Source organism: Sylvia atricapilla, chromosome 9, assembly GCF_009819655.1.
Source record: "Sylvia atricapilla isolate bSylAtr1 chromosome 9, bSylAtr1.pri, whole genome shotgun sequence".
In the NCBI taxonomy this organism is placed as follows: Eukaryota; Metazoa; Chordata; class Aves; order Passeriformes; family Sylviidae; genus Sylvia; species Sylvia atricapilla.
In genome coordinates, this window is record NC_089148.1 from 11860448 (window position 1) to 11885828 (window position 25381).

The 25381-nt window shown below is 52.0% G+C and overlaps 2 protein-coding genes across 5 annotated transcripts; both read left to right on the top strand.

The window, feature by feature from the left end:
* On the top strand, positions 1–14826 carry UHMK1 (U2AF homology motif kinase 1). The gene is made up of 8 exons (XM_066324871.1): positions 1–406; positions 1436–1728; positions 4409–4600; positions 5387–5481; positions 6425–6501; positions 9795–9893; positions 10757–10845; positions 11308–14826. The coding sequence occupies exons 1-8, from the start codon at positions 115–117 to the stop codon at positions 11452–11454; spliced, it is 1284 nt and encodes a 427-aa protein (XP_066180968.1). The 5' UTR covers positions 1–114; the 3' UTR covers positions 11455–14826.
* Positions 14827–16306: 1480 nt separating this feature from the next.
* Positions 16307–24582, top strand: UAP1 (UDP-N-acetylglucosamine pyrophosphorylase 1). 4 transcript variants are annotated; one of them, XM_066324873.1, is made up of 10 exons: positions 16307–16625; positions 16702–16906; positions 17592–17767; positions 18036–18208; positions 19318–19511; positions 19887–20030; positions 20381–20569; positions 21007–21054; positions 23726–23792; positions 24021–24582. In XM_066324873.1, exons 1-10 carry the CDS (start codon positions 16322–16324, stop codon positions 24111–24113), a joined length of 1593 nt encoding a protein of 530 aa, XP_066180970.1. In that variant the 5' UTR covers positions 16307–16321; the 3' UTR covers positions 24114–24582. The 4 variants fall into 4 exon arrangements, with proteins under 4 accessions (XP_066180970.1, XP_066180972.1, XP_066180969.1 ...); XM_066324875.1 differs by lacking the exon at positions 21007–21054 and having other exon boundaries at positions 16313–16625; XM_066324872.1 differs by having other exon boundaries at positions 16320–16906.
* Positions 24583–25381: the final 799 nt, after the last annotated feature.

The window sequence follows — 25381 nt, forward strand, 5'->3', positions numbered from 1 at the left end:
CCGGCCGTGCCGCCCCGTTTCCGGTGTCATGGCGGCCCCAGCGCGGCGGCGGCTGCCGGGGCCGGGGCGGCGGCGGGGCGGCAGCAGGACGGCGATGTGAGGCGGCACGGCACCATGTCGGGGTGCGCCTGGGGCGCGGGGCCGCCGCTGCTGGAGGCGCTGGGCCGGCTGTGGGAGGTGCAGGCGCCGCTGGGCAGTGGCTCCTCGGCTTCGGTGTACCGGGTGCGCTGCTGCGGGGACCCCCGGGCCCCCCCCGGCGCCGTCAAGGAGTTCGTGCCGCCCCCGGGGCCGCGGCCCGGCCCCGCTCGCCGCCCCGGCGCCCGCCCGCCCGCCGCCGACTGCGCCGAGTACGGGTTCCGCAAGGAGCGCGCCGCGCTCGAGCAGCTCCGCGGGCACCGCAACATCGGTAACGGCACCCCGCAGCCTCGGCACCCCCTGCCCCGACCCCCGCACACTCCTCGGGCACCCTCTGTCCCTAGAGCACGCCCCGGGGCAGCCTCCCCCTGCCAAACTGGTGTCTCCAAACCACCCTCCCAGCCAGCGAAGGCAGCTCCCAACTCCTTTGGGAATACAGGCAGCCTCGCTCCCAAACGCGCCCGCAGGCCAGTGTGGCCCGCGGATTGGCGCCTCTGGGTGGGCGGATGTGGGGACTCCTAGCCTGGACACCCCAAGGCAGCTTCCCTGCAGTGGGTGCTCCTGAGTACCTCACCCCTTCCCTGGGTGGGGGATCTGCAGGTGCCAACCCTGGGGTGGGCAGGAGAGACGGGCAAAGCGGGTCACTGCAGGCAGGGCACCCCGGAGTCCTCCTTTGGGCAGGGTGCCAGAGTCCCAGCAAGGACTGTGTCCCCTGCGTGACAGCAGTGAAACAGTGTGTTCCCACTGGGCTGCAGCTCCTCGGCTGCCTTCGTGGGTGGGAATGAGCCAGGGAAGGAAGGAAGCTTGTGTGTCAGAGGTGATTGCTGGAAGTGCCGAAGTTCACCCACCACTGGTACTTTTTTGTCTGCGTAAAATGCTTTCTAATTGCCGTATTGTGCCTGGACACCCAGAAGGCACATGCATTCCCACTCTGCAGAGTTTGTCAGGGGATGAGATTGACATGTCTCTAAAGAGCGGGTCCAGTTTGCTGGGTCCAGCACTGGGTCCAGTTTGCTCACTGGGATGTGCTTATCTATGTCCCAGGGACTGTCCTTCTGGGCCATGAGCATTTGGCCCTGTCATTTTAGCAGAGCCTGGGGCGTGTTGTGACACCAGCCTGTCTTCCGAAGCTTGTAGGGGTGACATGGCTGGTTTTCCCTTGCTTCCTCCTCCCTGGTTCTCTGTCTCTCTGAACATTACCCGCTATAAAATATCTGAGCTGTCTGCCACACCACACTCTGGCGTGGTGGAAGGTGCTGGCCGTGTGCTCCTTACCGATGTCTCTCCCCGTATCTCGTAGTGACACTCTACGGCGTGTTCACCAACCACTACTCTGCCAATGGCCCATCTCGCTGTCTGCTGCTGGAGCTGCTGGACATCAGCGTGTCCGAGCTGCTGCTGCACTCCAGCAACCAGGGCTGCTCCATGTGGATGATCCAGCACTGTGCCCGAGACGTCCTGGAAGCCCTGGCTTTCCTGCACCACAAAGGCTACGTGCATGCAGACCTCAAGCCACGCAACATCCTGTGGAGCTCAGAGGAGGAGTGCTTTAAGCTCATTGACTTTGGGCTTAGCTTCAAAGAGGGGAATCAGGTTTGGAATGCGTGACTCTTGAGGCAGATGCTCTGTGTTATGTGGCTCTGTGATGTTTCCTAAGTGACTTGATCAGAGCAGAAGCTGAGTTTGTGCTGAAAGTTTACTGGAAAAGGCTAAAATGTCTGCCCCAGACACTGAAGCTGTGATCCCATTCTCCTTGCATGTCTCTGGTTTCTGCTGATGCCTTAGCCTTTGTGCTACAAATTCCAGTGTTAATGATGCACTGAGAAAAGTGGTCTCTCAGCTTCCTGGAAAGTTTGCTAATTTTTATGTCAGATGAGTGGGAGCACCCAGAAATGTAGAATTCCCTTTTATCATCCTTTATCATATATAGTGGTAATCCAGGCTTTGCCATCAGCCTCCCCAGCCAAGTGTGTTATCTCTGGCAGTGTCCTTGTGCTTGCCTTTACTTTCACTCTATCTTCAGCAGCCTTCCTTCTTCAGGAAATCTGGATGTTTCTTTCCCACACATATCAAATGTCCAGAGTCTGGTCCTGGGTGGGCAGTGTCTGTTCTTTACTGACACAGACAACCTCTGCCTGTTCTACTCTTTGTCCCATTTGTCCTGCTCAGTCTTCTTGCAGTCACTTTTGGTGATACTGAGTTGTTTGTCCTTGCTGATTTTATTCTTTTCCATGGCTTCTGATGGAAGCAGACAGCCTCAGGAGGTTCTGCTGTTGGCTTGGTAGACCTTCCTTTCACTCCTCCCTCTCTCAGTAGAGGCCTGTGAGGAGTCTCAGTGAAGCTTTTCCGTCTGGTAACCTTGTAGCATGCTTGCCTTTAATCACTGGGTGATGGATGATAATTTTTTCTGTGCCTTCCTACATTGTCCTGGTTTGTCCCTATTCCACACACTTTACTCGCTTAGCAGTTTTAAATTTATATTCTTTTTTACTGGTTTACCTGGTATTGAAAGTACAGCCCACTGATTGTGAGGGTTGTGTGGGTGACCTATCTCTCAATTCTTTGGTACAGGAGTTACTTTTAATGTTTGGACTTCTTAACTCCCCCATGTTGTCTTCAGTTCTCCCACATTCTTGGCTGAGTTTCTGATGGTAATCTGTTGCTGTCTATCAGCAAAATACACACTCCTGGTGTCCTGTGTCTAATGCAGATATTTTTATTTAATTCATGTCTGTGTTTTGCTGCTTACTTTGTGAGTTGCCTCATAATAGTTGATGGGGCTTCCATGGTTTCTTCCAATTTTATTTGGCTTCCATGGTTTCTTCCAATCTGCTTTCTTTGGGCTGAGTGTCCTTTGCCCTTTCTCATAAACACAAAACACACTGGTTGTGTGGGTGAACCTTCTAACCTTGCTCTGAATGTGCACCAGGTACCAGTGTCCCGTCCCCACCTCTGCCTTGGGCCACAGTCTACGTGCATAATTTCCTTATCTGAGTCAAAGACCATGCTACTTTATTTACGACAGCCCTGCCAAGTTTATCCTAATGCACGATTTCCTGCCATTGCTGTTTAACAGGGAATGGTTGTACACAGAGCAAGGTCTCAACCACTTACAGCTCTCAAAATGCTTTAGGTGGTAGGAGTGAAATCCCATTTTGCTGGTGGCAGTGACCACAGTGCTTTCTCTGTTTCTAAATGTTGTTTGGGGGCCTGCCAAGTTGCTGCTATTGCCATTCTGGAGGTTCTGCTCCCTACTGATAGGACAAAGGACACGGGTGAGCAGTTTGTGTATCATTTTTTTAGCTCATAAACCACTTTCGAGCTCTGTCACGGGAAGATGTCTTCTGTAAACTTTATTTTCAGTCAGAGAACCACATAATCTTGGCTGAATATATTCTCATGGTAAGAATTCCTTATCCAGGAGGAAGTAGGCTTGCATGTTCTTCTGTTATTCCTTGAGTTGCACCAGTGTGTCTGAAAGGAGCCCCCACGTGTTAGAAAGACCCAGCGTGCAGTTTGTCTTTGGACACTTAGAAGACTTGGCTGGACAAAGCCACAGTTGACTGACCAGGTATTGCCTTGGAGCAGGAGACTGGACTGGAGCCTTTGGAGCAGCCCCTCCAGCCAGTACTTGTGTGAATCTATAATTCCCTCTTTTCTTTGGAGCAGGCAGCTTATGGACACTTCCTCTCACTGTGCCAGCCATGGCAGCTGGGCAGGTATTGATTGCTGCAGCACTTGAGGCTTCAAGGGGAGATGGAAGAGATGCATGAGAGGTGCCTTTGACGATTTCCTTGTCTGAGCATTTTAGCTGCCTGCTTCCAGAGAACATAAGCACGTGAATAATGGCAGCAGCTCCTGATGCTCACTGCTCAGACAGGGCTGTCTGTGCTCTCAGACAGCCGACGTGGGAGCATTTTGTGGGTGTTCAACCCTTATCCCAAAATTTCTAGCAGCATCTGCATGTAGGAGAGATTAAAGAGCCAGTCCACAAGGGACATCCAGCCCCTTCCTCCCAGCAATGCTGTCTTTTAGAGGGCATCTGTTTTGCTGGGAGATGTTTTTCTTCCAGACAGTCCTGTTTTTCCCTCAGCACAGCACTATAGGGAGTTGAACTGCCTGCCTTGCACAACTGGCTCTACAATGCTTTCTGTCAATTTAGCAGTAGTATTTTGGGGACCCTTTTTGGAAGGATATCTGAACTGATTTAAGGATGGAGTGAGAACCTCAGTGTGGAAAATCAACTTCTCCCGTGTGTTTGGGTCTCCTGTAGGATGTGAAATATATTCAAACAGACGGGTATCGGGCTCCAGAGGCAGAACTGCAGAACTGCCTGGCGCAGGCAGGGCTCCAGAGTGAGACGGAGTGTACCTCTGCTGTGGATCTGTGGAGTCTGGGAATCGTTTTACTGGAAATGTTCTCAGGAATGAAACTGAAACATACAGTCCAATCTCAGGAATGGAAGGTGAGACAGTTCTTGCTTGCACCAAATGAATCCTTCTGCTTCTTGTTTATAATCTGGATTTGTGAGGTAGCACCTGGCAACTAGGTAGTGTTTCCAGGATGTTTATCTAATCCTATTGCCTTGAGAATTAAGATTTCTGAGCTTTAAAGACCCACCTACCCTGTGGGACTGGCATGTCTGAATGCCACATGTGTTCAGGTTACTGAAATAGGAATGTTGCAGGAGTCTCTGTTTGGAGCCTGGGTCTTGCCTAGATTTGGTAAGAAAGCTGTGCTGGCTGTAGTGGCACAGGAGGAAGAACAAAATCAATGGCTGATGGCTGTCAGCTGTCATCAGCTAGTTCAGCAGCACAATGGCAGAGGAATTATTTGCTGGGTTTAGTTTAATGTTAGCTGTAATATGGGAATCTTCTGGTAAGTCTGTATCCTGAAAAAAACAAGAGGAAAGCTCTGTGTTGTGAACCTGCAGCCTGACTGTCTTGTGTTCTGTGTGAAATAACTTTTTGTGTTCCCCTTCCCAGAAAGAGCATCCTTCCAGCATCACAATCGCCACAGTAACAGAAAAGTTTCCTGCATGTGGAAATTTCCAGCTTTTGCTGGCAAATGGGAAAAAGTTAATTTAATGTGAGCCTGCTAGTTTAACATATGAGGCTTGGACACTGAGGATCTCTCCCAAAGCCCCAGAGAACCACAGTCCTCTGCATTTGCTCTGGAAAATGATAGGATATTGCAAGCTTTGCACAGTCTCATTTTTACCTCCCTAATCACTGTTTCTTTTTCTTTCCAGACAAACAGTTCTGCCATCATTGATCGTATATTTGCCAGTGAGGGGGTGGTTAATTCAGCCATTCCAGCTTATCACCTCAGAGACCTTATCAAAAGGTACTGTAGTATATTTGATAACTGTTGCTTAAAGATGTGCTCTGTAAAGTCAAGCCTTGCTCATAGCAACTTAGAATTCACATCTAACACTTTTTTTTTTTCTTTTTAATTTTTATTTTAATCTACCACTGTGCTGGTAACAAGTGCAAGCATTAGCAGAGATGTTTCAAGTCCTCTGATTTTGGCACAACTTGGAGTTAGCACATAGAGAGTATCAGTCATGATGTCCATCATTTGCTGTTTTAAGTGCTTCACACTTGCAGCTGAGAGATTGTATTTGGAGAAAACTGCAGACTTTGCTGCTTTTGGGGACTGTTATCATGAAAATGAGGGAGGGGACAGAAAGTGCTGCTCTCCACTGCTGCCAAGATTCAAAGGCACTTTTGCAACTCTCCTGAGGAGTCTGCCAAGGGGATTCTTTTTACTGTCATGTGACTGTACTCTGAGACTGTGGAGGGAATGAGGACACAACTTGGCAGAAATAGCATTAGGAGCCCCTGGTAAAGCCAAGTTAAGGATATTCTGAGGCAAGCTCTGGGTTATTAGCTGCTTTGAATCCCATTTGTGAAAAGATGTGGGAGCACCTTGGAGTGTGATCATTCTCATGAGACTGCATGTATGCCTGATATGTGGGATGAATGGCCTGAGGATGTAGAGCTGGAAGATGCTGTGTTCCTTGCAGACTTGTAAGTGAGCAACTTTCATTATTTAATGCTGCGAGACAGCAAGAAGGAAAGCCTGCTCTGCCATCTACCCAAAATGCATTCAGGGCATCCTTCTGGTGTGCTTCAGCTGCAAATTGCAAGATGTGCTTCCCATTCTTATCCTTGTACCATAACCACGCCAAAGATAGAGTGTTCCTCTCTGTGAGCTTCCAGCCTGAGTGGAATGTGTCAGTGCAGGAATGTCACATGCGTGAACATAAAGGTGTCTTCTCTTGCAGCATGCTTCATTGTGACCAAGGAAAACGAGCCTCTGCTGAGAAGGCTTTATGCAGCCCGTTCTTCAGCATTCCCTTTGGTAAGCTGTGGCTGTGGCCCCTGCTCAAGACTCTCTCAGCATGTGCTGGAAGCAGCACTGAGGGCAGTTAACTGTTGTTTCTTGTTCTGGCCTCTGTGGCACTTGCCAGCTCTCCATGGCACCACAGGAGGGAGGTCAGAGTGATGCCTGTGCTCTCAGTGTTGCCCTACTCCTCCTCCCCACAGGCTGCCACTTTTTCCTAGCTGGGCTCTGATTAAACTGCCTCCACGAGTGTGTTGGCAGCAGCATTCATCTGAGGGCACAGAAATAACCAGCATATTTAACTAACATTCTGATTGTTTAGGTGCTTTCGAAGAGTGCAGTGCTGTTTATGGTGAGTGGATAGGTTTTCTTACATCAAGTGTTTCCCAGTTCAGAAATCACCAGGAATGTGAGTGCCTTGGGCAGTGGCTGGTGGTGGTGTCTGCTGCTGCTTCTGCACAGGTCAGATAGTCCCAGTGTGTTTGGGGTGTGAGCCTGTTTCTGCAGTGACTGGCCTGCAGTGACTTATGTGGCAGGTCATGGACACTTTCATCTGGTTCTGTCCTTTTGATTTAATAAAATAGTGGTGTTTCCTCAAGACCTCCCCATGTGCATTGCAGGCAGTCAGCAAAGGTAGGCTGAAACCACCCTGTTTAGGCTTGTGTCCTCCCTGTTTTATGTTCTATATCCAACTCAGTAGCATTCTCCAGAAGTTGTCTGCTTTCAAAAGCACCAGTGACAAGCTGTGCATCCAGGTTTTCTGCAGCATAAATTAGTCCTTCAGGCTGAGCTACCATTTCCCCTTGAATCTTAGCCCCACTTTTCTTAAGCTTCTTGGTGTACCTTGCAGCGAAGATTTTTAAGTATTGCTTCTTACAGATACTGATATTTCTGTATGTTAGGCAAAGGTAACAAATTCATCCCTGTTTTCAAACTTCATGTGTGTCTCAGAAACTGGGGCTGTTGTAATCAAAGCTGCCTTCCATGGCTGAACCTTGCAGCCAGTACTGCTTTAGAGCGGAGGGAATTGTATATTGGCAGTGCTTTCTGGGCTGGTTTTAAACACACAGACCTCTAACTGTACTGAGGGAGGTGCTTCTGTGGTTAGTGCTTGGAGTTTATATAACAGCTTCCATTTTTCTTAGTTCTTTTTGCTGCTTCTTTTCTTTGCCAGACTTGCACATACGCTTGTCTGCACAAAGAAGCATTTACTGCTGGTTTCCCAGCAAGTCAGAAAATGATCTGTTATTGCCTTTCACTTGGACATGGCTCTTCTGTTCAGAGCAAAGGCAGCTGAGAATAGCTTTCCTTGTCATTTACAGCTAAGTCTTGACTTTCCAGTTCATCAGGTTCTTTCCTGTGTTGTCAGTGTGTCACCTGGCATGAGCAGAGGAGCTGGGCAGAAAGTATCTCCTAGGGCAGGGGGGGATTGCCAGAAGTGTATTTGTCACTTGGGCACAAGACCAGGTATCTCTGAGTTCTAGGGCTTGGTTTGTCTCCCTTACTTGAAGAAGACATATGAAATGAAGGATGGGTTTGCTTTAGTGTCTGTCTTTTCTCCCAGGTAGCCAGTGGCAGGACAAGAAGAAACTGCCTCAGGTTGCACTGGAAGAGGTTTAGATTGGTTGTTAGTAAAAATTTCTTCAGCTAAAGGGTTGTCAAACATTGGAACAAGCTGCCCAGGAAAGTGGTGGAGTCACTGTGCCCATTAAAAGATGTGTAGATGTGGCACCTGGGGACATTGTTTACTGGTGGGCTTGGCCATGCCAGGTTGGACTTCATTATTTAAAAGGTCTTTTCCAACCTAAACAATTCTATGATTCTGCAAATTAAAAGGGTAGTATATAAGACCATGGTGACACTTAAATGTTCTTTCAGTCTTCAGTTCATCTGATGTGTCTTGGTTGTAAATAGTCCTAGAGATCCACTAGGAGCTGGAACATGCCTGGTTATCTGAAGACAGCAGCTTTCTTCAAAGGACTGCCCCTGAGAGGTGTCTGGGCATCATCTGTACTGATAAGGCCTTTCACGCTCTCAGTTTTTCATAAGGACTCTTCCGTGACAGGCAGGAGATTTACAGCTTGTGCTTGCCTTGCATCTCTTTTTGCAGTGTGAGATCAACATCTGACTGTGCCTGGCAGAGATGTCAGCTCCCTCACAAGCATTGTGTGCTTAGCTGGGAAAAATATTTCCTTGGAAATAACAGCTCACTTTGCAGGCATGGTCAGAAGGCTCAGACTGGAGAAGTGAAGCCATTTCCCTTTTCTCTCCCCTCTCACTGTCAAGTGATGGAGCTGTGAGGTCCTGCTATTGTGTTCAGCTGCTGTAGCTGCCAAAAAAAATAAACACATTAACACTCTACAAGTACTGCAAGTTGGGTGCCCAGATCTTAAATTCATTAATGGGCTGTCACTATTCTACAGCAACATGAAATCAAGCTGGTTTTTTTTTCCTGCAGAAGTGACACTGTCTCTGTGGCTTTGAGTTTCTAGAGGACCGATTATCCCCAGACTGTCATAGCTTGTCATTAGCCTTTTCTCCTTGGCTGTTGCCTTCTCCCATAGTGGCACCTATGCTACCCTGCTCCAGGCCATCCTGGAGCTGCTTGTTTTCAAGACCCAAGCGCCCCATGTCCAGCACCCAAAGGGTTTAATTGCTGCTCCTGTGAAGTCCTTCACAGGATCACTGTTCACACCTTGTGGCCATGCCTGATTCTAGAGCACTGCATTGTTTAAGTAGCTTAAGTATGGTGGATACTCAAAACAGTGGATTGCAGTTGGATTTTGAGGGGAGTAGGCTTTATATGGGTTCAGGGAAGAACTAAAAGATATTCTAAGGAGATCTGAGGCCTTTGTCTTAGTACAGCTGAAGAATTGGAATTAGAGGAGTAGGCCAGGCTGCTTTCAGCTTATCTGGGAGCAGAGACAGGAGAGGCAGTTGCAGAGTATTCCTTTGATCTTCTCACATCTCCATATAGATGGGGTAGTTTGTTCAACTAGCATAATTCTTGAGGTCACATCAGTTCCTGAGACTGGGCTAAGTAGACACAATTCTGGCCTTAATTTGAAAAGCAATTTCAGAATAATTGCAGAGTGCACTGAACCCTTTGGAAGAGCCTCTTAGTGCACAGGTAAAGATAAGATGGAAATGGAGAGTTCAGACTATAAATGCAGTTCATAGTGGAGAGAAGCAAAACTGTAATGCAAAGAGCAGAAAGTGCTTGAGTATCACAATGCATATTGAGTCAGCTTCCTGTATGTTTGCTCCTTTGACATTGACTTTATTTCTTTAATTCTATGGGTGTCAATAAGCTCCCCATATTGAAGATTTGGTGATGCTCCCCACCCCTGTGCTGAGGCTGCTAAATGTTCTAAGTGATGCTTCTCTGCAGTGTGAAGAAGAATATGAAGGTTGGTGTAATTCCCATATAGCAATGTTATCTTGCACATTCTCTTTTCTGTGGCTTTGGGAATGTGAGAGCAGGCAGATGAGCAATTAATAGGCACAACAACAGCAAACAGAGCTGCCCAGCTGAGCTTTGGTTGCAAGGGGTCAACTGCACCAACAGAGAATTGAGACAGATTGAAAGAGAAAGCAGAGATTGTACAAAATTCTTGATGGGTCCCAGATTAAAAAAAATAAAAATTTCTTCTTTGTTTAGATGCCCACTGAATGCAGAATGTGTTTGTGGCTCTGAACTTCTGCTGGATATATATAGGACTCTAAAGTCCAATAGCACAGATCCTTAAAAATTTGCTAATGAACTTAGCAAGAATCTCAGCAGAGAACTAAAATATCTCACTGGAGTTCCTGAAGTGTGGTGGATGGCAGGCATGGTGGTGGGATTTGCATTTCTGCTTGTTGTCAAATCCATATGAGCAGTACAAACAAGAGAGCTCTGGGGACACGAGTTGAAAGGCCAAGTTCTGCTCACACAAAGAAGGGTTTGTGCCAGCTCCTTTAGTTCTCCTTCTCCAAGTGCCACAGCAGGCACTCCTAAATCCCCATTGTTTTAGCTACTGGGACCTGCTGCTGGAGGTTCACTGACAGCAGGTCTCTGTTCCTGAGCCTCAGTTCAGGCACTTCCATCCCATTACATGGCCAGTACGCCGTGTAAGCTTCTGCTGTGCCGCCTCGTGCTTGTTTATTTTAAATTGAGAGGAAAGGAATATTTGTTGTCTGGGTATTCTTGATGTGTTCATCTTGCCTTCACTTGTTTCTTGGCTCACCCTAGTTTGCAAAGTGAAAGACAACCAGCTCTTTCCTTTCCCAGATATCCTGGAAGACATAAGGGAGGAGTGTCAGAAGTATGGACCGGTAGTTTCCTTGCTTATTCCAAAGGAGAATCCTGGTAAAGGCCAAGTAAGTGAACGGAGGAAGGAAGCTGTTTGTTCCTACGTACACTCCATGTGCTGCAGGACTGCTGCTCAGTGCCTGAAAATCTCCTGCTTGATGGCAGTGCTAAAAATAAATGGCTGTTTTGAAGGACAGCACAGGTTCCTTCCTGGTTATGTAAGGTTACCTAACCTGAGAGGTGCCCAATCAGCTTTAGCATGGATGGACAGAATGAAGGGGAGGAGCCAGTGTATGGGAGAGGAATCGTTGAGAGTATAGACCATCAGCATACTTTCTCCCACCTTACCAAACGGAGGAGCAGGAGGTGAAATCCCAGTTTAGAGGTTCAACTATTAGCTCCAGTGCTCTCTGCTTAGCCAAGGATGGAGGGGAAAAATTTGTTTAGAAGTGGTTTCCCCCATTGCAGGGGTGGGAGTGGGCAAGTGGCATGATGCACTGGAAGTCCTACTTCTCCTCTCTCTCTTTCAGGTCTTTGTTGAATATGCAAATGCTGGTGATTCCAAAGCTGCCCAAAAAATGCTGACTGGAAAGATTTTTGATGGCAAGTTTGTTGTGGCTACGTTTTACCCACTGAGTGCCTATAAGAGAGGATATCTGTACCAAAACTTGCTGTAGGCAGTAGCAACAGTCAGGAGAGTTGTCTTGCTCCTCTTCCTCACACGTTTTACAGTTGAATGTGCAAAAGAGCTTCCTAGCCCTGCTTCCGAGTCATCTGTGAAGGAGAGGTGCAAAGGACTTGAATGGGCTTTGAAACTTTACTGCTGCTTTGTGATGTGCTGAGGAGGCTGGGACGCTTTCAGCGTGTGCTTGTGTGTGTGCTGTGCTTGCTCATTTACATGGGGTGTGGCTCTGCCCGGGGACATCAGGGTGGCAGGAGTGGGGACAGGGGGGGCCCGCGAGGTCAAGCAAGTCCTGGCAAGGGCTTTTCAGTGATTTGAAGTGAGACCAAAGCCTTGGGTTTGGCTCCGGAGAGAGGATTTCTCTGTTAAGCTTTCCTATAATGCAAGTACTCCTCTCCAGTGTTGGGGGAGGAGGAAGAGGAAGGTTTGCCTGTTTTTTGTTGATGCCTGTTGTAAATAAAGAAGCAGAAACATCATCCTCTCTAAAACAGACCAGGAGGACTTCTGAGTCTTCTCCTCACGCAGAGCAGAGGTAGGCAATGAAATTGGATCTGCTGAGCCTGTGGGGTTACCCTGTCATCCTGACCTGAGCAGAGCCACGCAGCTGATGCTGGGCTGGGCAGTGAGGTGTGGATGATGCTGCCTGTGGGGAGCTGAGCTTGCTTGTATGCCTGGGGTAGGCCGGGACTGACGGTGGAGACCTGGTCAGAGCAGTGCCAGCCTCAGTCCCAAGACAACCTGTAAGCACTTTGTAGCCTGAGTAGATGTGAAAACCCTGCCGTGTGGATTCATCTTTCTAGCACATACCCTGTGCTGGCACTGATGCTCCCTAGCTCTGATGCCAAATCATCTGTGATATGTAAGCGTCTTTTGGTGACATTTTTGGAAGGGAGTGCTACAGCACACAGTATTCTTTGTGTCTCAGCAGGACTCCTGCCTTGGGAGTCTTGTAAGAACAAATATTTGTCCGTTTGTAGGTCCCACACTTGGCTTTTCTGTGTTGTGCGTTTTGGATTTGCATTAACCCATTAAGACTTGTAGATTAGAAGCACTGACACTTTTGGTCCTTCATAGGTTGCAAAAAGGGCTTGAGGCAGTCTGACATCCTGTACAGAAAGGGCTTAATCAGCCATCAGACTGGACTGGCCAGGGAAAGGTCTTTCTCAGTGTCAGGGACAACAGCCACGTGCCTTTGGGAAAGACACTGTGGCAGAATCTGTGCATGTGAGCAGCATCACGTCCCCTCGCTCTGCTCCTGTGGCTTCAGTCGGCTGCTGCCATGGGGCAGGCAGAGGCTGTTTCCCAGGGATTTCCAAACCCATGCATCGGGCAGAGCCTCTCTCTCCAGGGTGGGCACTCTGCTCCTGCTGGGCACAGTGTGAAACAGCCCTGTTTAGAGAGTCACCAGCGTATTCTGGCTTGTGGTCTTGGTCACAGTTTTAGTGAGGAGAAAAGCCCTCCTGAATTCTTTTCTTCAGATGTAATACTTGTGGACAGCTGCCTGAACCATCCCCTGGAATAATACCTGAATTACTTTGCAGTTTAATGTTTGCATCTTGCTGATGCTGGACTTGCTGGAATCCTGCACTTAAGAAGTTCCTCTTGATTTTTTGCCCTGTTCATGGTGTGTCAGGAGATCCAATGTCTTTAGCATTTCATGAGTCTAAGTTGCTCTCTGTGCTGGTGTATAGTCCTGTCTACTGTGGCCCTTACCAAACTCCCTCAGAAAGGACCAATCTCTGAATTCTTCTGTTGCCTTTGAGATGGTGGGCTTGCCAGGGGAAAGAAAAAAAATAAAAACCCACAAGAAGTTTTAAGGTGTGATTTGCTGATCAGATTTTTCTGGGAATGATGCTACTTTTGGTGTACATAGCTGTTCAGCAGCCTTTGCATAGTTGAGGTGTGTGGTTCATTGCTTTTAATTTAACTGTCCTTTTAGTGAAGCACCTTTTAGTGTCTGGGAGGAACTGAACAATTAACTGGGTGAGGGTTTTTCCTGTGTGGAAAAATAGCAGTGTTGAAAGTATGGCTGGGTCTTGGACCTCCTCAGCTCTGCGTTACTGCTTTCCCTGTGGGTTGAGCCAGGGGTCAAAGCACTTTGGTCCAGACACGCACATGTTGAATGCCACGATGTCAGCAGCACTGAGCTGGCAGGAGCAGATCCCAAAGCTCCTGCTCTGTTGAGTGCCAGCCCAGGTGGGGCCACAGGGAGCTCCCCTGGGTGCAGGGTGTGAGGCCTGTCACCTACAGCAACACTGGGACAGGGAGATGCTGGGATGCAGACATGGAACTTAAATGTGTTAGAAGTTATCACATGCATTTGTCTAGGACTGTGAGCTGGTCTGTCATCTTTCAAGCATGTCTTTTTCAGTCAGAATTGTTTCAACTAAAGATAGAGCTGTGCCAGGACTGGTTTTCAGAGAGGAGCTACAGCCTGTTCCTGCAGCATGGCAGCTCTGCCACCAGAGTTTGGCTGGGGTTTTGTTCAGCTGCTTTAACAGGGGCTAAATAAATCCTTATGATGCAAACTCCTGCTACCAGGCATTTTTCTCCAGATGTTCATTGACTAGGCTTGAGCACTGAACTGGGTGAGAACCCCAAAGCTGCTTTTCTTTATATTCCTTCTGGCAAGAGTTGAAGATGTTGATCTCTGTCCTGTCACTGGATCCACCCTTCTGCAGGCTGTGGGGTACAGGGAGGTTTAGAAGCATTGTATTGTTATTCCTTACCCTCTGCCTTCAGAGACTTCTTCTATCAAGATGAAGCTCACTCTGGTGTCTCAGCAACCTGTTGGTGTCTTTGCCATAAGTTTTAGCCCTGCTAAAACGTTTGAGTTCCTTAACTATAGATTGTATCTGAAGTGTGCATGGTGATTCAGTCCAAGGCGTCTGTCGTGGTGTGTCTGGGACAGGCCTGGCTTTCCTCATCTCTAGACTACTGCCTGCTTGAGGTGCACAAGTGTTGAGGCTTTCCACTCAGATGCTCGCTGGGTTTCCTGGTCTATGCTGCTCCCCCCAATAACCCTCGGTGTTCCGGGTCAGCTGTGAAGCACTGACTTACATAGTCCTACCCTAGTTGTGGGGTAACTAGTGTTCAAATCACTGGCCAAAGCACAAGTCAGCTCCAATCTTAGCTGTATTCCTAATTTTATTCTCACTGGTCTTCAGCCTTGTAAGAACATAGCCCGAGCACCGTGTTGTACCCAAGTTCTTTCCAGAGGGTTCAGTACACTTCCTCCTGCTGTGCCGGATCCTGTAACCATGTGCCTCCCTTCGGGTTAGATGTCAACTATTGTATCCCGTCACGCACCATTGCTGAGCAGATGTGTGCTTGATACAGGTGATTAATAAACGATGCTTCAGTATGACGTAGTTGTCCAGCGTGCCCTTCTTGTGGGACATTGAAATGTCATGTAGCTGAACAAGGTCTCTGTCACCAAGCACCAGGGCCTTGGTCTGAGGGGGACAGGACTGTGACCCAGCCATGGCAGTGTTGGTATTTGTGCTTGGCAACTGTGGCTGTCAGAACTTCCAGTTCCAGTGAGGGGTGGTCGTAGCTTGGAGGTGGGGAACTGTGGGATGGAGGCGGCTGTTAACATTATTAGCAGTCTTTAACAAAGCAGGTTCATCTAAGGAGAGGGATTTCACCACAGCTGTTGACTCAGCAGCAGGACATCTTCCTCTTGCCTTCTCTGGTAGACAGGGGATATGCAAAGTACCCCTGCAAAGTACCGCTGAGTTCCTCCTCCGTGACAGGATTTCCACAGAACCTGGATGTGCTGTCTCCACTCTGCTTCGCCACTCCATCCCCCATAGTACGTGTGTTTATGGGAAATCATCCTGGAATACGTTTCAAGTCATGCCAACTGCATTCCATCCAGGGAGCAGTAACTGATTTACCCTAGAATTTCCGTGCTGTTATAACTCCTGTTAAGACACTAATAAAAATCTTCACTTTCCTGTAATTGTACCCCCAGTTAGCTGTCCACAGGGTTCCCGGGCATTCTCCCCAGCCTCACACGCCGGGGTGGCCCCTGCCAGGCCGGAGCCCATCGCGTCCCCTCCCGCTCACTCGGGGCTCGGCTTCCTGCGGCAGCACCGCTTACTCACGGCCCGCAGGGGCGCGTCCCGCCCTGCCGCTGCGTAAGAGTTCCCAGAAGGATGATGTGCACGGGCGAGCCGCGTGGTGACGCAGGGCCTCCGCGGGAGATGCTGCGAGTGGCACAAGGCCCGCGGCCGCTGCCTGGGGGACGCGTGGGCCGAGGCGGCGGCGGGTGAGCAGTTCTTTGGCAGCAGCCCGCTCTGACACTGCCGCGTCCCGGCACTGAGCCTGGCACAGCTGCAGAGGCGTTCGGGCACGTAGTGTGGCTCCCGGGGGTGTCCTGTGCAGGGCCGGGAGCTGGACTCGATGCCCCCGAGGGTCCCTTCCAACTCAGCACATTCTGTCATTCGGGATCCTGCACGACCCCGATGACGGCACGAGCGGCGCCGTGTGTCATCGCTGGTGACGCCTCAAGGGCCCCGGCCCTGGCCGGGCTGACTCCTCCTCCGCAGGGACCTCGGCGGCGCTTTTTGGGGCGGATTTGGGGTTTTTCCCTCCCCTCCCGCCGCCCCCGAGCCCGCCGGGGCCGCGCGCTGACGTGGCGCGCGTTGCCATGGCAGCCAGCGGCGCGCGCCCCCGCCGGCGCCGCAGCGGCCGCTTCGATTGGCGGCGGCGCCCCAAAGGGGGCGGGCCGTCCTGCCCCTCCCCCGGCGCCCATTGGGCGGGTGGCGCGCACCACGTGGTGTGGGGCCCGGCCATTGGCCGGAGGGGGCTATAAAGGGCGGCGGGGGGGCGGCGGCTCCGCGGCGGCGGCGGGCGGGATGGAGGCGGCCGGGGTTGAGGGGTGTGCGATGGCGGAGCTGCGGGAGCGGCTGGCGGCGGGCGGGCAGGACCATGTGCTGCGCTTCTGGCCCGAGCTGGACGGCGCGGCCCGCCGGGCGCTGGCGGCCGAGCTATGCCACATGGACGTGGCCGAGATCAATCGCTTCTTCCACCGCGCCCGCGGGGACGGCGGCGGGGCGGTGGCGGCGGTGGGGCTGGACGCGCGCATGGAGCCGGTGCCGCGGGACGTGCTGGGCAGCGCCTCCCGCGACCGCGGGCTGGTGCCGCGCTGGGAGAGCCGCGGTAGGTGCGCGGGGCGGCGGGGCTCGGCGCGGCGAGGAGCCGGCGCGGAGGGCCCCACGCGTGTCTGCTCCCCCAGGGCTGGCGGAGATCGCGGGGAGCCGCGTGGCCGCGCTGCTGCTGGCCGGCGGGCAGGGCACCCGCCTCGGCGTCCCCTACCCCAAGGGCATGTGCGACGTGGGGCTGCCCTCCCGCAAGACCCTCTTCCATCTCCAGGCCCAGCGCCTGCGGCGGCTGCAGCAGATGGCGGAGGAGCAGCACGGCACTCCCTGCCACATCCCCTGGTGAGCCCCGGCCTCGGAGAGACAGGGCTCGTGGGGTGGTGTCGGCAGGGTCCGGCTGGCGCTGGTGGATCAGGGCCCGGCAGATTGGCATAGCTCTCTGGGTGTCAGCAGCCCGCAGTCCTCTGGGTTGGTGCAGTTCCCTTTGACAGCCCGAAGTTAGCCTGGATTGGTGCAGTTCTCCTTAGTAGCCCCTGGGTTGATGCAGAGCCCTTCAGCAGGACAAGGACCATGGAGTGGCATAGCCCCTCTTTATGTCAACGCTTTGCAATGGACATAGCCCCGTCAAGTGAGTGGTTCAAGGCTCAGGATGGCGCTGACAGGTCCCACGTTGTCAGACTCGGCCCCACGGCCCTTGGGAAAGGCTTTCATGTCCCCACGCAGGACAGCAGCCATGCGAGCTGGGGGGCAGGGAGATGAGCTGCTGAGGTGCTTTGTAGTCAAGGCAAGAGCTGGCCACTGCAGCTGGGTGTCCCATGCAAGGTGTTGTATAGTTTTGGAGATACATGTTGCAAGGAAGGGCAAAACCCTTCCTTGGCTTGTCAAAGTGGTGGGAACACAGCAGGTCGGATCCTCCTAAGTGTGGAGGGTGAAAAAGCCTGTCCTGGATGTTCCCCACATCTGGGATGAGGAGTGTGAGACCCTGCCTCTCCTCCCTGCTCATTGGGTGTCTTCTACTCTGCAACAGGTACATCATGACAAGTGGCCGCACTATGGAGTCCACCAAGGAGTTCTTCCAGAAACATCGGTATTTTGGCTTGAAGAAGGAGAATGTCATTTTTTTCCAGCAGGGCATGCTGCCTGCCCTGGGATTCAATGGGAAAATTCTGCTGGAGGAGAAGGGCAAGATTGCTATGGCACCAGGTTGGTGGCCAGGAGCTGACAGGGAAGGTGGCCAGGGATGAGACATGATGATGAGGAGCAGCTTCTAGAGCTGCAGTCTTCACTGTGACCTGGCCCACAGCTGATTCAGGTTGGGAGGTGTCTGTCTTGGCAGGGAGAACCAGGCTGGGGTATGGCTGGGCTGGTGACTCTCCACATCAGCCCATGGGGAAGGAGGATGAGTGTGGGTGGTTGGTGGGAGCAGACAGTGGGGCATTGCTGCAGCCCCAGTGGTGTGTTCCCCCTGCAGATGGCAATGGGGGCCTCTACCGGGCCCTGGGCTCACACGGCATCATGGATGACATGGAGCGGAGAGGGGTGCAGAGTGTACATGTCTACTGCGTGGACAACATCCTAGTGAAGGTGGCTGACCCCAGGTTCATTGGGTTCTGCTTGGAGAAGGGAGCAGACTGCGGAGCCAAGGTATGGTTTTGGGACTAGGCAGGCAACTACTTTGCTTCTTGCAGAGCTGAGTGGGGTCTGTCCTGCTCTTTGCCTGGCTTCCCTGACTTCTCATCCTTCATTCGCTGGCTTGCCACAACCAGGGGGGATAGCTAAGTACCTGGAGCTCACTGGTGAAGAAACACATGCTGCCAGAGTCCTGCCTGCCCTTGGCTTCCTGGAGGATGCCTGGCACTGCTCTTCTGCCCTGCACAGGAATGTGGCACCAACAGACCCAGGGCTCAAAGGTCCCCCTGAGGCCAAGAGGCTGCTTGGGAGCCCTGGCACACACCTGGATGCTGGGCAGTTCTTTTCTGGGTGGCTGTGGGTAGCACAGGCAGACAGGATCCTTGCAATATGCCAGCTGTCCCCAGCCTGACATCCTGAGCACCAGACCAGGATATGGTGGGTGCAGCTGACACTGGGCCCAGTCCCATGTCCTGTGGATAGGACATTGCACACTTAAAGCTTTACTTAAAGACTGGCTTGACAGCCAAGGGTTTTGTTTGCATTGGGCTCGGCTCTGGCAAACAGGTGAAAGGACTTAAAGGCCTTGAAGCTTTCAGAGAGTAAGCTGAGAAGGAAGGGCAGTTTCTCCTCCTGGTCTGCATGAAAGAAAGAGGAAATAAATCTTAAGCATGCAGAAAGGAGAAAGCCCTGCGCCCCTGTGTGCCACCGCTCTGTGGTGACAGTGATGGGTAGGGATTTGCTGGGGTATCCCACACCCAGATGGAGGTGTGTGAGGTGCAAGGAGGAGAGGAAGGTCAGAGGATGGCTCTGCTGAGCTAGCAGCCTTCTGGTTGAGCATAGCAAGCTGGCTAAAAATATCTCTGCCTGCTGCCAGCTGCACGTTGGCTTGGTGCCACATCCTGCTGTCACCTCTGGGTGTGTCTGACACCTGTTACCCAGGCCTGCCATCACAGCCTAGTCCCCGTTGCCACAAGCACCTGGGAGGGGAGGGCTCCAGCATCCCCATCCCTGCACCATCCCAGCAGAGGAAAAAGCCTTATCAGGGCCCACTGTTTACATGGGAGTGTGTTTGCAGTGTGGGGTTGTGGGTGTCTTTCCCTGACAGTACCTCCCTCGGGCAGGTGGTGGAGAAGACCAATCCAACAGAGCCGGTGGGCGTGGTGTGCCGGGTGGACGGCGTGTACCAGGTGGTGGAGTACAGCGAGATCTCCCTGGCCACTGCCCAGCGGCGGGGCCCCGACGGGCGGCTGCTCTTCAACGCGGGCAACATCGCCAATCACTACTTCACCACGGCCTTCCTGAAAGATGTGGTCAAGTAAGGGCCTGCTGGAGTGCCAGAACAGGAATGCTGGTGCTGAAATGCTGCTGCTGAGCAGAGCTGGCTGTGCCTTGCCTTCTGCTGGTTGAGCTCCAGGTGTGCTGGGATGAGGCCCCCAATGTCTGGCTCCTGCACAGCTGGTCTAACCCCCACCTCTCTGCACAGCCCCTTCCTTGAGATAAGGTTTCTCCAGGCCATATCTGGATGCTGCTTCCAAAGTGCAGGCATGTGGGGCCATCTCTCCTGGCTGCTGTGGGGATGAGCAGCCTGTGCCTTGGGGCAGCCAGCAACAGAGCAGGGCAGCCATCCTGCTGCAGCAGTGTCTGAGTGGTTTGCTCGGGCAAGTGATATCTCTTTCTTGGCCTATTGCAGCACTTATGAACCACAACTGCAGCACCACGTGGCTGAGAAGAAGATCCCACATGTGGACCTCACTACAGGGCAGCTAATCCAACCTGAGAAGCCCAACGGGATTAAGATGGAGAAGTTTGTCTTCGACATCTTCCAGTTTTCCAAGTATGTCCTTTGCTCTCCATGGGGTCCAGGCTGGCTGCTGGCTCTCCCTAGGGCAGCTCTGAGAGCCTCTGGAGTTATGCCAGGGTGTGCCCACTGGCAGTGTCCCGGGATCAGGATCGGATGGCAGCTGAAGGGATGGGTTTTGCATGCCTCTTGTTGGGCTGAGCCCTGCTCCTGTGCCAGAAGAACATCTGCTGACCCTACAGGCCAGGCCCTCCCCTCCCTCCAGCAGGGCTGTGAAAACAGCCTGTGGGTGTGGACTGGGGGAGGGCTATGGGCCCAGCTCAGGCAGCCTGGCGGGAGAAGCAGCCACAGTTTCCAAACCTGACCCTCCCGCTCTCTTCCCCCAGGAAGTTCGTGGTGTACGAGGTGCTGCGTGAGGATGAGTTCTCTCCCCTGAAGAACGCGGACAGCCAGAATGGCAAAGACAACCCCACCACAGCCCGACATGCCTTGATGTCCCTGCACCACTGCTGGGTTCTCAATGCAGGGGGGCACTTTGTGGATGAAAACGGCACACGCATCCCTGCCATCCCTCGGTGAGTTGCTTCTCCTGTCACTTCTGCTCCTTTTTGGGCAGGCTATTAAGCACAAGGCAATCCCAGCGCTAATAACTGTGGCACAGAAGCAACTAGCTATGGGGCCCCTCTCCTGGGTGATCGGTGGAGCAGAGCTAGGTGTGAACTGTGTGATGGCAACAGGAGTGGTGCTCAGTCAGCAGCAGCTTTCCTTCTCAATTCAACACCTGTGAACTGAATCCTGTCAGCCTCCATTGCACAGCCAAGGTTGCCTCTGCAGGGGGAGATGGCTCCCTAAAGTCAGAGCACTCCAGCAGATCCATGCAGCAGCCAGGCTGGCATCAACGCATCCCTCAACCACAAGACTTCCTGCCACCCTCTTTAGGGATCAGCAAACCCCAGACCTTTTTTGCTTTGTTTTTTTACTCCCCCACTAATCCTTGTTTATTCCCATGTAGCATCACAAACAGAAGCTCAGCTGCCCGCCCAGCAGATGTCAATGACAAGTAACTATTCGTGTCCCAGGTGCATGGTGGCGGGGCTGTGCTTAGGGACTAACGGGCTGCAGGCAGAGCAGTGTGCCAGGCTAACGGGGCTGGGGGCCGCATGCGGGCAGGGGAGCATGTCACCACTGCCACAGGGGACGCAGCTGCTCGTGGTGGCGGGTGCAGGCAGCTCTGCTCCCTGCTGGGCTCCTTTCCGCAGGGATAACTGGATGGGGTTCATGCTTGTCTTGGTTTAGATAGACAGGTATCTGCCAGGGAAGATTGGAATTTCCCTTGGAATGTAAGCCTCCCTCCTCCTCTGTTCCAAATTATTATAAATTTGCAATTAAAAGGCTGTCAGGCAAAGATTTTGGGAATAGGTATAGTAGTTCTTTACTAGGGATATTAAACATACAAATGTTTTGGTACAGAAGAATAAGCCAGCAAACAAACAAGCAAGAAATCCTAGAAAACCCTGACAGAGTCAGAAATACAGCCTGACTCCCTGTTGGTCAGGGTGTTGGAAACAGTCTAAAGTCAGCCCTCCTGGAGTGGCAGATGTGGTCCTGTTGGAAGCAGCGATGATCCTGTGGAGCCAAGGGTCCAGAGATTGGTCCAGTCTTCCTCTGGGAGTCCCATGGGAACACTGGATGTCTGGTGACACTTGGGGCTCCTTTTTATCTAGGTGAAGATGGTTTGCCTCCTCCTCCCTGGGTAGAGCATCTTACAATAGTATGATGTAATGTCTGATGTCATTGGTGAGCTTTAATGGTCCATTAACAGAAGATATCCCCATGGGAGTAGTGGAAGAATGAACAGAAATAAGCAGCACTGCTCCACACAGTTTTTAGCAGCTGGCTTCTTATCAGAGAAGGCAGTTACCCCCTCCCTAACAGATAAAGATAAAATCTCCCCAAACAGGTTTCAGCCACCTCTTTGTTTCAGTTAAGTATCCAACACTTGGTCTCCTTGGTAACTTAAGGGGCAAAAATTCTTTAGAGTGAAAAAGGGACAAACCTAACCCCCAGCAATGCTGTTGGTACAGATGCAGGACGGCAGCAGCCTGATGCTGACTGCACATAGCCCCCAAAGGTCACTCCACAGGTAGGATGCTGTTGGCAAACACCTTGGCACGTCCTTTGGTGCCCCTCCCGTGTTTGTCACAGCACAGCGGGGACTGGTCCCAGCCAGTCCCAGAGCTGGGGATGGCTGCCATCTCCCGGTGTCCAGCAGGCGTCCAGGCAGACTGAAACGGGATTAAAAACATGAAGCAAACGTCAGGCAGGCTTTGATGTAGCACGTGTGAATCTGAGTGCAGCAGCCAGCTGGGCTTTGTGTGACTCCAGCTCTTGAGTTTGGAAGATCCAGAGTGTGACACCAGGGAAAGCCCCTGGCTCAGTGCTTGAAAGTTTATGGGAATACACGGGGAAGTTTTAAATCTTCTGTTATGTTCTGTAGGCACAGGCGTGCTGGGACTTTGAGCTGGTGAGTATAAATGACTCACAGAGTAAGCAATCTTGTTACCTTCCCCTCCTTCAGAAGCTGTATCTTCAGGTACTTTCTGGTGGAATACAGCTGTTTTATCTCTGTTTTAATACCAGATTCCAGGAGTTTTCAGGCTCATGACTAAAGCCATCATACTAATTAACATACAGGAGAAGGGACGCATCTTGTCCTACATTTACCCTTCATTACCGGTTAATGTCATTTTTTTAAAAAAACAACTATCTTGAATCTAACACTCAAGCTGAATACCAGTGTGGATTGGGATGGGTGAGTTTTATTTACTGACACTTGGGACAGGAGGGGGCTGAGTGAGTGCATGGCAGCAGGAACAAGCTTCAGCCTGGGCGAAGGGAGCATTGTCATGGATGGCATCCTGCCATGCCTGCCTGGCTGCTGTGGCCATTGGCTGGGAAGGGGCACCCTGGGGTGCTGTTGCAGTGGATGTTTGTTGGGTCCACACAGCTGCACCCCTAGACTTACATGCCAGCTGGATCCAGGGATCATCCAAGAGTGTCCTATGAAGGCTGGTGGCAGCAGGAGCAGGGTCAGGGACCCCACGTGGGCCCCTGCCCAGCAGCGCTGCTGCAGTGGGCAGCACTGGTGTGGTTCTGACATTTTGCTCACCAGCTCCAGCTCACAGGCAGAACGGAGGAGCCAAGGCAGTTGATCTAACAGGCAAAGGCAGGGGGAGCAGAAAGTGCTGCCAGGAGTGTTTCTGAGTGAGCAGAAGGGCTTACACTGTGTCCTCAGGTTGTGCTTTAAGCAAGAGGGGACTTAAAGCAAGACCTTGCATCCAGCCAAATGGGAAGGTGCTCTGTGGGTGCATCTCACATCACCCCAGGGCTACAGGAGGAGGAGGAGGAAAGGGTGACTCGTTTCCATGCACCATCAAAACCAGCAGGGCTGGGGGCACAGGCATTGCTGTAGATACATAGATGGAAAGGCACCAAGAAGGTCCCATCTAAAGCTCTTTTCCCTTTCAGTCACTGCTGGTATCTAAACTTCAGCTGGCACCTCTTGGAGAGCACGCAAGGCTTGACTAACCCAGGGCAGCTCTGTGCTGGTGGGGTCTGTGTGGGCCCCAGACAGCCCCCGGCCCTCTGCCTGGCCTTGGCAGATCTTGGGCCCCATCTGTGTCTCCCCTGGGCTGTACCTAACTCTCCTGACTGTATATTTTTCTCTGCAGCTTGAAGGATGCAAACGACCTGCCAGTCCAATGTGAAATTTCTCCCCTTGTCTCCTACGGAGGAGAAGTGAGTACTGGCTGTGCAGAGCCTGGGGGTGTTCCTTGCAGATGGACCGGGCTGGCAGGGCACACGTGTGAGGAGATAAGCCACAAAAGTGACTAATTCACTGAGGAGCTTTTTGGGGCAGTGCTCCCCAGGTTGCCAGCACAGGAGGGGAGCAGAGGCACCCATGAGCAGCCAGCAGAGCAGGTGATGTGCAGTGTGTTCCTAATGAGCCACTCCTCATTCCCGTAGGGTCTGGAGAAGTACGTGAAGGACCGAGAGTTCCGCACACCGCTGATCATCGATGAGGATGGGATCCATGAGCTGGTGAAGAACGGGATGTAGTGGCAGTGGGGTGCCCAGGCAGGGCTGCCTGTCCCACCAGAAGCTCAGGCACGTGAAGATTGATAGCTGGGCCTAGCAGGGACTGCTCCACCTCGCTCTGGCCCTGTGCAGAGGGGGATTTGACCCACTTGGTTCTTGGCACGTTGTATGCTTCTATTTATATTTTAATTTAAAAACCAAACACTATGGATTCCCCTGCCACAAAGCACAGCTGTGGTGCTGCTCTTTGCACTCCAGGCTGTGGGCATCTATTTTTAAACATGTATATAGTAATAGTCATTGTACATGCAGAGAGGATTTTTATGGTACGGGGCTGGGTTTAATCTTGAATTTTTATTTTTCTTAAATCTACGTGACTATTTTTTTTTAAAGGGTCCTTGCCATTGCCCATGTCCTCCCTTTTGGTCATCCTTTGTATATTGCACAACTGGAAGCACCCAATTAAACTCTGAGTCCCTCCTGTTTGTCATCTGGTGGTGTTTGAGTGACAGTGACTTTCCACAAAGAGGCTTATGGAGCAAAGGTCCAACTGCATCATGTCAAGTGCTCCATTCAGTGCTGCAAAGGTGGCTGTCTGGGGTGGCTGCAGACAAGGCCTCTATCCTGCAGTGCTCATTTGGGGTGTTCCTGGGGAAAGCAGAGTTGCACTCTCCTCTTATATTTCTGCAAACAGTGGCAAGTCTTGAGCGGGTAGGAACAGGCAGGTGTGTTGCACTTCTGGAGTACTCAGTGTGAAACTACCCTGGCACTGAACCCTCCACCAGTGCCATGTGCCCTCTGCTTTTCCTGGAGGGGCTTTTTGGCTCCTGCATGAGCCCACTGCTGAGGAGTGTGGTGTCCTGGTAGGCTTAGGCAGAGCAGCTGTGCTGCCTTCCCTCCTGTTTAAGAAGGATGTAGAGCTTGGCCAGCTCCTCTCCTGATCCTGATGTGGTCACAGCCTCCCACTGCCCTGTGGCTGTCTGGGGAGGGATTTTCCCCTGCTGCAGGCCTGGGAGTGGGACCCAAACCACTCCCTCCAGGGTAAATCAGCACATGTCCCCTGGATGCAAAGGTGGCTGCTGGGCATCCTGGGTTCAGCCAAGCACTTGATTCCCTGGGCACGGTGTCTGGGCCACCAGGGTAGTGTGGGGGGTCCTGGCTGGTTCTGTGCCTGCTGCTGGCTCACCACAGGCTGGCTGAGCTGTGTGTGGCCAAGCCTTTGGCTTTTTGGCTTTGCAGACCACCACCTTTGCATTAGGTCCTGGGACAGAGCGCCAGGGGGCTGGCTG